Below are 12,126 nucleotides of genomic sequence, written 5' to 3'. Positions count from 1 at the left end.
GCATTTTCCTAAAAAGGGTGCGTGCTAGTTTAGTAAATTTAAATGGAAAGCTTTTGCTTGCTGTAAGCAGGTCCGTAGACAAATTAGACAAGAAATATTTTAGGCCACGTGTTGTTTCCATGGCAAAACCACCCAATGCGCTCGACCCATCAAACAAGTTGGTTATGATGACCAACATATATAAGAAAAACGTTGTCGCCAAAAATTGGTAGCAGGAAGCTCTAACATACAATGGATACGAAGCAGAGCGTCGCGGCGGTGGTGAAGCCGTCGTTGGATGGCGGTGCCCCGGCCACGGCGTCGTTCCGTCTCCGCAACGGCAGCCTCAACTCGGTTCGCCTCCGCCGGGTATTCGACCTGTTCGACAAGAACGGCGACGGTCAGATCACGGTCGACGAGCTGGCGCAGGCGCTGGATTCACTGGGGCTCGTCGCCGACCGCGAGGGCCTGGCCTCCACCGTGGGCGCATACGTCCCCGAGGGCGCGGCGGGGCTTCGTTTCCAGGACTTCGAGTGCCTCCACCGTGAGCTGGGTGACGCGCTCTTCGGCGCGCTGGACGACGTGCCTGAGGATGGCGAGGCCGGCGCGGGCGGGGACGAGGAGGAGATGAAGGAAGCGTTCAAGGTGTTCGACGTGGACGGCGACGGCTTCATCTCGGCAACCGAGCTGCAGGAGGTGCTCAAGAAGCTGGGCCTCCCCGAGGGCGGCAGCCTCGCCACCGTGCGCCAGATGATTTGCAACGTCGACCGTAACAGCGACGGCCGCGTCGACTTTGGGGAGTTCAAGTGCATGATGAAGGGGATCACGGTGTGGGGCGCGTGACCATCGAAACCAATCCGATCGCACGCTGCAACAAATCGCGCATCGTCTCGTTCATGGGTGGTGATCAGAATCGGTTTCCGTCGATCAAAAATTGGTTGCTATGTACATGTGCTTATATCTTTTATTCATGCGTCCTTCACTAATTAGTCAGTTTAGTGGTGCTCGCCAGGATAATCATTCCCATCTTCCAATTATGGGCAATTTATATTTCTAATACTAAATTGTACCATGAGATGGGACCAAGGAAAACATTTTCGCCTAAATTGCGACGAAATTTGAGAATACTGATTCTTCGCTTAAGGCCCACAAAGGGAAAATGTAATTATGTGTACATGCATATATAAAACCTTCTCCGAAAATTACCAAAATTCATACTTGTAAGTTTTAGAAAATACACAAGAAAATTAACGCATGTAGTTATAAATGTTTGTAAGAAATTATGATCATTTATGACCCACGAGGAAATCACAAACAAGTCATTTTATGATTTCCCCGGAGGATGCAAATGCTCATATTATTATTTTTCAGTAATTTAAGAGTGAATTTCTATTTGTCCTCTACATGCATGATATTTTTCATAATTTTGCAAGACTTGCGGATCTACAGTTCTACACTAAGTTTCTAAAGTTTGGTCAACATATCAAGACTTTAAAAACCTACTATTAGCTAAAAAGAGCTATTTTCAACAATGTTTGAGTAATTTCAAAAACCTCGTCATCGTAAATACCAGACATCCGTCATAGATACAGATATTTTTTGAACCATGAATGTAAGATAATTACATCTAGAATACCATCATGGTAGATATAGGTTCAGGAGAGAGGAGGATAGGAGATGCGAGGAGAGGGACAATAGGTGTCAGGAGGATTGGCGTAGCAATGAGGAGCAGCGTAGGCGTGAGGAGGAGGCATGGCGCGAGGAGGAGCGCCGCCAACAGGAGGCTAGGGAGGCTGAGAATGAACAGGAAGTTGGCGCTGCTTCGGTAGGAAGAGGAGCTTGATGCACTGGAGCGTGCTTTGACTGAACACCAGCGCAAGGAGGAGGTTAGTGCTAGCCAGGACAGACGGAGACACCGGCCTGAGTTGCGGGCTGCTGCACCTACTACCAGGAGTACTGCCTCTGTAACTAGGTCAGTTTCTGTAGCGGTTGACAAGGGAACTAGAGGGAGTAAAGGGATTGAATCTAGTGTAGCACCAAGCTATAATTATGTCACTTTGGATGCCAATGTTGATTCTCATAAACGTGGCCACGAGGGCTTGCATGTGTCTAATAATGTTGTCATGCTAGTAGTTAAATTGACAAGGACTTGGCTCTGAAAAAATGGAGCTCCAGTCATGACATCCACCCCTTTGCCGTGTGATGGTTGTGGGCTAGGTCATGAGGTTGCAAAATGTCCGAAGAAAAATGTTGGAATTTGCGCAACTGGTATTTAAATTCTACTCAATTCTAGAAGTGATTTATGAAACCATCAATTACATAAAGCATTTGTCAAGATTCTACAAGGTAAAGTCTTTGGAAAGTAAGCTGAGCATGAATTTGATGTGTGGGCCCACTCAGTGGGGAATGGGGATCAAGTGGAGTTCTATGATAAACCCGTTTCTGAAACTTCAATTCATTGTCAGGATCCCCAATGCTCACGCCCTAGAAGGTCTAGACACTTTGGGAACCTGCCAATGAAAACAATAAAGGTATGTGGGGGGGTCATGGAGATCTCAAAGGGGATTGTAGATTTAGAACCAATAGGTTTCCTAGAAGAATCATGGTTTAGGATCAAACGGACTCCCATGAAATTCAGGAACAAGAAAACAGTGTTCAGAGTACTATGGTGGGCAAGCCTTTGGCTCTGTACGCAAACACTCTAAAGACTTTTACATATGTTAGAGTCAAGTTTGGATGCTTAGATGCAGGACTGGTGCCAACTGCTAAGGTTGGGAAAATTGGGTGGAGCCGTATATGAATTTCAATATACTAGAAAAGTGCTTGGAAGTAACTATGCAGTGGCAATGCTCATGACATTAAAAACAGTGATGACGAGTCTACCCAAGGGCAAAAAACAAAAGGAAAAAAATCAATGAGAAAGCTACACATGGAAAATGATGCTAATCTTAAGTCAAGTAGTGAAACTGATGTTGGCAGAACAGGTTTCATGCAAGATGCAAGGACATCAAACAGGCAAAGTTATGGAGGGCTGACAGTGATTGATGAGGGGGTTGTTGGGGAAGAGAAAGCCTCTGAAGAAGAGATCTCCTTTGGGGTTAGAGTGCAACCTTCTTTCAAGGGGGAGTGTGGGCCCATCCAACAGCAGTAAAAAATAATCGGTATTAATTTCTAAAGGATCCATGGGACATAATATTAAGGTGTTGCTGAACTCCAACATGTTCATTTGGATGTGGTTAGAGCTTTGGCACCACCTAGCCTTGCTCTGGGTGGTGTTGTCAATCTTGGTGATGGGCCCTCCTTCCAAAATTAACTTGTGAAGATATGTTGATGACACCCTTGTAATAGCCCGCGCCTCCCCTAAAACTGCTTTAAATCTGAAGGACATCCTTACTGGCGTTGCCTCTGCCACCATCCTAAACCTTAACTTCTTTAAAAAAACACCTTTTGTGCCATGAACACCTTGCTAGGTGTTGCACATGAAATTGCTAACACTCTAGACTGGCTCATTGTAGCCTTCCCTCAAATATACTTGGGACTTCTACTATGTCCCACTGGGCTGCCTGCCGCCCAATGCTTTTCTCCCCATTATAGAATGATGCCAAAAAATTCTCCCTGTCTCGTGCATAGACTTATTTCAAAGGGCGACCATCTAATTTTAAGAGTATTAAAGTGGCTAAGCAGGGGCGTCTCTAGTGCCTTTGTAGTTCTAGCTGCCAGCTCTTCAGTCAGCGACACGTGTCTGGTTTTTTCTCCGGTTAATTCTGGTTTTTTAACACAGTTCACTTTTGGTTTTATACTTCGCTTAGACCACTGAAAAAGTAGTACCCTATAGCACCGCTAATAGCATGCTCTGGCGTTCTGAGCTTTTTCTCCGGTTAACTTTGGTTTTTTTAACACAGTTCACTCCCGGTTTTGTATTTTTTAGAACACTGAAAAAACCTAGAACCGCTAATAGTACGCTCTAGCATTCTCAGCAATGCCTCTCTATATAATTCCATGTACATAAGCGACATGTGTCTGGATTTTTCTCTGGCCCACTCTGAATTTTTTTACACAATCACTCTTAGTTTTGTAGTGTGTTTAGACCACTGAACCGGTTTTGTACTTTTTAGACAACTAAAAAATAGCATGTACTAGCATTCTGAGCAATGCCTCGCTACATAATTCCATGTACATAGTGTGTCCGGTTTTTCCTCTGGCCCACCCCCAGTTTTGTAGTGTGTTCAGACCACCGAAAAAATTACACTATAGCACCGCTAATAGCACGCTCTAACGTTTTTCCTTCAGTTCACAATTGTTTTCGAACATAGTTCACTCCCGGTTTATATTGTGTTTAGACCAAGTTAAAAAAATAGCATGCTCTGGCGTTCTGATCAATACCTTATTAGATAATTCTGTGTACATAATCGATGTGTGTCTGGTTTTTCCTTTGGCTCACCGTGGTTTTTTTACATAGTTCACTCTCGCCTTTGTAGTGTGTTTAGACCACTGAAAAATAGCACACTACAACATCGCTAATAGCACGCTCTAGCGTTCTAAGAAATGCCTTGCTAAATAAATCAATGTACAATTTCTCACTAATTGTGCATTTTAAATATAACACTATTTTACTATATCGCGCTAAATTTTTCATTGGTTTAGACTAGACTAGATGTTTCTCATGGACTCCAGAAACTCCGCAGGTCCCATCCTATCACTTTATCCCCTCGCATCGATCTGGCGCAACCGCGTCTTCTTCTCTTCTTCATCCTCCTAGTTTAGATCCATCCCTCCCTATGCATCAGAAGTGGCGACTCTCCCGCGGCCGTCCAACGACACCCCGCCTCTTCCCATAAAAGCAAAGCACCGCGTGCCCCCGACCTTGCCCACACCACCACACCTACCCTAGCTGGCTATGGGAGCCAGCGACCACCGACATGGATTTCTTGGCATGGGTTGCATAGCATGGCCTCACATCCGACCTCACCATCACACTCTCTGTGCCAATGCTCTCCCCGCTGGCCGCAAGAGATCAATGAACGTCAAAGAGAACAAAATAAATTCAGAGCATGTTTGCGTTTTCGCTTGCACACTAGCTGCTTGCACTTTAGAAGGAAAAAATTGTGCCAACTCAAACAGGCCCAACAAACCGGATTGAACAACTCACGCTGACTCAAATAATATATAACAACAAGCTAAGTCATTAATATTTCTAAAAAAACTAAGTCATTAGTTGATGTTAGATAAACCCCTAAAAAAGTTGATTTTAAAAATTACAGATCGTTCAAACATACACACACATAGTTGGCCGAAGGCCACAGGCTCACATGCACACACATCCGACACAACCACACGCAAGCCCCACTCGCATCCATTCCAGACAACTAGGGATGTAAACGGCGATTTCTGTGCAACCAGCTCGACCTAAACACCGTTGTTGATGAGAATATGACTACCTTGGATATGACCAAAAATATTGCATACATGTATATTTGTGAGGTGATTTCTAATGCAAATTATGCAATAATTTATTTATGTCATCCAGGACAAAAATACTTCACAAACTTTTGTCTCATGTCTAATTGTAGGTGTATGGGACATTTATACAATCCACATATGAAGATAAGGGGAAAAGAGAAATTTATGTGATGTTCAAAAAGTCCTCTCACGTCACTTTTGGGCCAAGAGAAGATAGAGTCCAAGTCTCTCACGTTCTGGATTCAGATTCAGACTGCACAGACATACCTGACTCAAAACGCCAAGAACTCTTTCATACAGACTCCAAATTGGGTGATTCTTTTTTTGTTGGAAAGTAGATTTCGTGCTCTTCCAATCCAATTGGATTCACCTTCAAATTCATCCGGAGCGTTGAGATATCGATGAAACAATCTGACGCTGCAACAGAATCCGAGTCAAACTACAAGTCCAAAGGTGTTGCATCACCTCCACTTGGGCCCATGAGCCTTGTATGACCTACGGTTAGTTTTAGGCTGCCTTGGGACGTCCTCCCACCTCCTTGGTCGTCACCCCTTGCTCCTATATAAGTAGATCCATCTAGTAGCTTTTTCCTCGGGTTTTATTTAGTTAAAAGTTAGCCATCGCTGCAACTTCGTATACTTTGTTTGTGTCCAACGAGCAGACCAAGACCGCTTATGAAACCCCACTTTTATCAATACTTCATCCATATTCGCAATATTCAGATTTCTTATTCATATTGTTGCTTGTTCTTCGATTGCTTGCAGGAATAGACCTTCGTGGTCAGGTTGATCGTGCTCCGGCGTGGTCAATAACCTCTCGGAGTTGGTTTAGCGGTTGCTAAGGTGTCGGATCATCAAAGTCTACTCCATCAAAAATGATAGCCACCATCTCATCGAAAGACGGGACGCCTTTGCCTCTATCTAGTGGTATCAGAGCGTTTATTCAACATTGCATCTCTGAATTGATTATTGCTAATCTTTTGCTACCAAATATTTAAGCCTTCCAAGCTCCACATATTTCTACACTATGTATACGTACGTTCCCCTGGCAGTCATTTTACTCAATCTTCCGAGTTATTTGACACCGCTGGTTGCCTGTCACCACCTGCTGCATGGTAAGAACTTGTAAGATATTGATATTTGCTATACTATGAGCGTTTTACCACCGCATCCTAGTAGTTCATAGGAACATTATTCTCGGATTTTGTTTCTTGTTTTCTACTAACTATGGCAGTTCCTGGAGTTGTTAGTTCTTGGGCTTCGTCGATCGTGGGAGATTTGCCATCACCTAAGAAAATACAACAACCTCACAAGAGGAGCAACAACATCAGAATGCACATAATCAGGTTAATGTTTCATGCCACCATTTACTGGTCGTTTTAGGCCTGATTTATATATTGAATGGGAGTACACAATAAATGCTATATTTGTTTCCCATAATTTTGATGAGTGTGGAAAATTTCAAGCTGCGGTTAGTACTTTCGGTAGCTTTGCTTTAGTTTGGTGGAGTGAATATTGTCGGTTAAACCCTGATTTTATACCTACTACTTGGGATGATTTAAAACTTGTCATGAAGATAGATTCGTTGATGTTTATTATACTCATGGCATGATTAAAAAATTACAACACTTAAAACAAGGCACTGACACAGTAACAAAATATTATGATGATTTACAAACTACTCCCTCCGTCCCATAATATAAGAACGTTTTTGACACTACATTAGTGTAAAAAACGTTCTTATATTATGGGACGGAGGGAGTACATTGTTACACTCATTTTTATAAGAAAGTGAAGAAGATTTTATAGATAGATTTTGGGGAGGATTAAACCGTGATATTCAAGACATACTAATTCATGAAGAGTGTTATCCTATGGACCATTTGTTTCTTGCTTGCAAAGCTGAACAAGAAATAAAACGACGTGTTGCCCACAAGGAGAACAAGCACACGGTGCACATTCCAAGTGTTGATACAGATGTTTCTTGAACTAATAGGCGTACTATGACAACCACATCCGTTGCTGCGAGGACTACATCATCTCTACCATGTGACACATCACCACCAAGAGTGCCTACATCGTCTGAGTTGATCATAAGAGGTAGTGACAAAGGTACAGATTTTCCACTTTCACATGAGAATGATGCATGCCTAGTTAACTTGAATACATCATGGGTTGAGTTACCTATTGATTTGAGCACACTAGCTATTTTAGAGAATCGTGTTACTGTCATGAATGTGTCATGTGATCAAACAGTTGAAGTACCAACAATTTTGAGTGCACCCGATGAATTAACTGTTGATGTAAAAGAACCAATGTTAAATCATTTTGATATGACCTCTAATCTTGGTGTCAAATGTTTGCTTATTTAAGCATGTTGTAGCATGTAATTTGATGCCAGTAAGGTTTATTCACCAATGTTGGGATGGTTTAATGATGAACATTGTCAATCCTTTTATATGAATAAGAGCTTCACTTATATGTGCAAATTGAGTTGCAATATTTTCATGCCTTCTACTACTTGTGATAATATTTTGGCTTTAAATTTTATAAACTATGAAAGTTACTCATGTATACATGTGTCATATATGCAAAAATCAAGGGAAGTAAAAAATGGATGACATATACATATACAACATGTACACCTTGTCTCTTTTGTTAGCCACATTTCAGATTAAGCAACGCCGAGGACGGCTTTGTTTTTAAAAAGGGGAGGATGATGAGAACATGACTACCTTGGATATGACCAAAAATATTGCATATATATTTGTGAGGTGATTTCTAATGCAAACTATGCAATAATTTATTTATGTCATCCAGGACAAAAATACTTCACAAACTTTTGTCTCATGTCTAATTGTAGGTGTATGGGACATTTGTACAATCCACATATGAAGATAAGGGGAAAAGAGAAGTTTATGTGTTGTTCAAAAAGTCCTCTCACGTCACTTTTGGGTCAAGAGAAGATAGAGTCCAAGTCTCTCACGTTCTGGATTCAGATTCGGACTGCACAGACATACCTAACTTAAAACGCCAAGAACTCTTTCATACAAACTCCAAATTGGGTGATTCTTTTTTGTTGGAAAGTAGATTTCGTGCTCTTCCAACCCAATTGGATTCACCTTCAAATTCATCCGGAGCGTTGAGATATCGACGAAACAATCTGACGCTGCAACAGAATCCGAGTCAAACTACAAGTCCAAAGGTGTTGCATCACCTCCACTTGGGCCCATGAGCCTTGTACGACCTACGGTTAGTTTTAGGCTGCCTTGGGACGTCATCCCACCTCCTTGGCCGTCACCCCTTGCTCCTATATAAGTAGATCCATCTAGTAGCTTTTTCCTCGGGTTTTATTTAGTTAAAAGTTAGCCATCGCTGCAACTTCGTGTACTTTGTTTGTGTCCAACGAGCAGACCAAGACCGCTTATGAAACCCCACTTTTATCAATACTTCATCCATATTCGCAATATTCAGATTTCTTATTCATATTGTTGCTTGTTCTTCGATTGCTTGCAGGAATAGACCTTCGTGGTCAGGTTGATCGTGCTCCGGCGTGGTCAATAACCTCTCGGAGTTGGTTTAGCAATTGCTAAGGTGCAACGTCGTGCACGTTTGTAGTTGGATCGTCAAAGTCTACTCCATGAAAAACGATAGCCACCATCTCATCGAAAGACGGGACACCTTTGCCTCTATCAGTTGTCGTCCCTTCTCTCATTGTAAAATAAAAACACTGTGCATGCACACACATGCTCCAACACGAGCATGGCTTGCCGCCGCGCCTCTGCCTGCTAGTTTTACTTTCTATTGTACTCCCTCCATTCCCTTATACAAGGCCACTATGAAAAATACATTTTGCATCAATACAAGGCCACTAACAGTAACCGAGACAAAATTTAATGACGTTTTCTCGTACTAGCAACTTGTTTAATACTTGCATGCATGTAGTCATAATGGCACTGCGCTATTTCCTTCTCATTCCTTCTTTGCATGCATGCGGACGTATTAATGATCCCAGTTAACAAGAAGAAAAGTTGGCTTGTAAAGTAGTCATTAAATTTTACCTAGGTACCTGTAATTTGAGTTTGTGGCCTTGTATAAGGGAATGGAGGGAGTAATAGATTCTTCAACTATTTCTTTTTATATCTGTTTTCCAAATACCTTAAAATGTGCTAAGAACTATCGATGCCTTCTGTCACGATTTGTTTTGGGCCGTTGAGGAAATGTGTACACGTCTCAATACTTAACTGCTTGGAAGAATGTTTGTAAACTGAAAAATATTGGTGGCTTGGGCCTCAAAAGAATCACCTTCTTAAGAAACTTGCAGTCAAGTCACTCTCCCATGAATCCCCATCTTGGTTTGAATGGATTGACCTACAACACCCCCAATACCTTTGTTGCCTCTCACAACAACACCTCATTCCTCTGCAAAACCATTAACACACATATTCCCTCACTCCTTCAACTCCCCTCTGTCCTAACAGCTTCGGGCACTCATACCTACTTTTGGCTAGACACTCGTCAAACACATTTAGCCATCACCTTTCCCATCCTCTTTACCCACACTACAAATTGTTTCGCCAGAGTGGCAACCATAATTAACTATGGTTTAGAGAAATGCATGCAGAACCGTCTATGTAATGTTGCATTAGTAGAACTGGCTTCTCTCTCATCTTTGTTCCAGGATTTTCAGCTATCCTCGGATCATGATGTGTGCTTCCTCCAAGGCGGCCAAGCCTTCTCCACCTGGTCGGCATACGGTCTCGTTATGAGAGAGGAGGATATCAACACGCATGCTATTTGGTCCACCTAGATCCCCAACCGAGTCAAGATTTTTGCATAGCTTATATTTAGAGACAAGCTCAACTCCAAGGCTAACCTTCACCACAAGCACATTGTGGGTGATGCCCTATGCCCAAGATGCGGGCATACTCATGATGCTTCCATATCTTCATCATATTCCCACATGTAGACAGCATGTGGCAACGGATTGGCATCACTCCCCCTCATTGCATCGACAACCTATGGGCATGTCAGATGCCCATCGGACTAGACCTCTCCATTTTGTTCTTCAGCAAGATCGATCTCCATAGCTCCACCCACTCCATGACTTATTATTGAGGATTTGGTCATGCGGTCGCCCCCGGCTAAAGAAGGCGGCTCAAAGGGGGGTTGCCTTCTCGTGGCGGCCATACCTAGATGCACGATCCCTTCTGCTACTGTAATCGTTTGTATATATTCAATTGGGGGACTCCCCCGCGTGATTTCTAAAAAGAATAGCCTCCACTGGCTTCAGCTTCTACATGCCCGTCGATCTCAGAACAAGTTGTGGTGAAGCAAATTTGCTACATCACATGTTGCTCGACTGTGCGCGACTGTCAGTCTCCCTGGCACTAGAGAGATTTCCACCCATTGATGCTTGATGTTGAACTTAGCTTCCTGTTGCCTCGCACACGTAAACCATCTCGCTCTCAAATGTGCAGGTGGTATTTAGTACTATGACACTTGCTTCCTTCTCAAACTCGGTGACTCTGTGAGGAGCTTATAACCACACACTGTCTCACCTACCATCGGCATCTAGTGCGCAAGCATGGTTGAGTATCTCATTTCTTTTTTCGGAAGTACCCCCAGGCGTACCATAGCTTTATAGAAGGCAGATTTGAATTACAGGAGCACTACCACTCGCTGCGAACAACGAGTGTAGCAAGAACACCACACCACACCCGAGCAAGTCTACAGACAGCTAGCAACAACCAAACAAAACTACAAGCAAAGAGCATGTCCTAACTGAGAACAACACTGCGTCACGACCAACGCCGGGCACCTCCGAAGACCACCAACAACCCCTGGACTTCGCTCGTCAACGCACCATACACCCTTGTATGCCTAAAGGAGGTGGCAAGTGGATCGCAGGACTTGCTCAGAATCGAGGAGGACACCGTCTTGGAAACACCGTCGATGGTCGTATATAGCATCGCCGGAGATCAATATAGGACCACGGCGAACACCAGAGGAGAGCCAAAAGGGACCAAGCCGTGCCTCCAACCACAATGCTCCCAACACCGATCCAACACTGAATCAAGGCTTTCGCCAGGAGACAACACCAACTCCAAACGAGCGAGAAAAAATGCGAGCGCATCTCTCCAAGGGAGGGAACAACACCCACGGGCGCCATCATCGCCGACCCGGCAAAAGCCCTGCAAATTTTCATCCGATCGTCGCACCTCACCACACCTCGAAGGATTTGGTCAGCACCGCCCATGTAGACTCGCACCGCCGCCACCGCAACACCTTGCCAGCACCGCCCATGTAGACTCGCACTGCCGCCACCGCAATGCCGAAGACCGCCGAAAGATCACACGGCCGAGAGAAACGCAGCCCACCCAACACCTCCGACCTGGCCGAAGAACATGCAGCCACTCCACACCTCTGGCAAGGGCCGCCACCGCAACACCTTGCCAGCACCGCCCATGTAGACTCGCACCGCTGCCACCGCAACGCCGAAGACCGCCGAAAGATCACACGGCCGAGAGAAACGCAGCCCACCCAACACCTCCGACCTGGCCGAAGAACAGCAGCCACTCCACACCTCTGGCAAGGGCCAGGACCATCCGTGACGGCCGTCACCCACTCCAAGGGACGGCCTTGCAACGACCCCAGCACCTAGGGCCCCAGTATCTCATTTCTACGA

General features: G+C 44.2%; 1 protein-coding gene across 1 annotated transcript; it reads left to right on the top strand.

Annotated features, from left to right (window-relative positions):
* Positions 1-231: 231 nt before the first annotated feature.
* On the top strand, positions 232-1,104 carry LOC109755948 (probable calcium-binding protein CML32). The gene has a single exon (XM_020314825.3). The coding sequence runs from the start codon at positions 232-234 to the stop codon at positions 820-822; it is 591 nt and encodes a 196-aa protein (XP_020170414.1). The 3' UTR covers positions 823-1,104.
* The last annotated feature ends 11,022 nt before the right edge of the window (positions 1,105-12,126 follow it).

Source organism: Aegilops tauschii, chromosome 7 (genome assembly GCF_002575655.3).
Source record: "Aegilops tauschii subsp. strangulata cultivar AL8/78 chromosome 7, Aet v6.0, whole genome shotgun sequence".
Taxonomy (NCBI): Eukaryota; Viridiplantae; Streptophyta; class Magnoliopsida; order Poales; family Poaceae; genus Aegilops; species Aegilops tauschii.
Note: the sequence above shows the minus strand (reverse complement) of the source record. Positions and strands in the feature narration are given on the sequence as shown.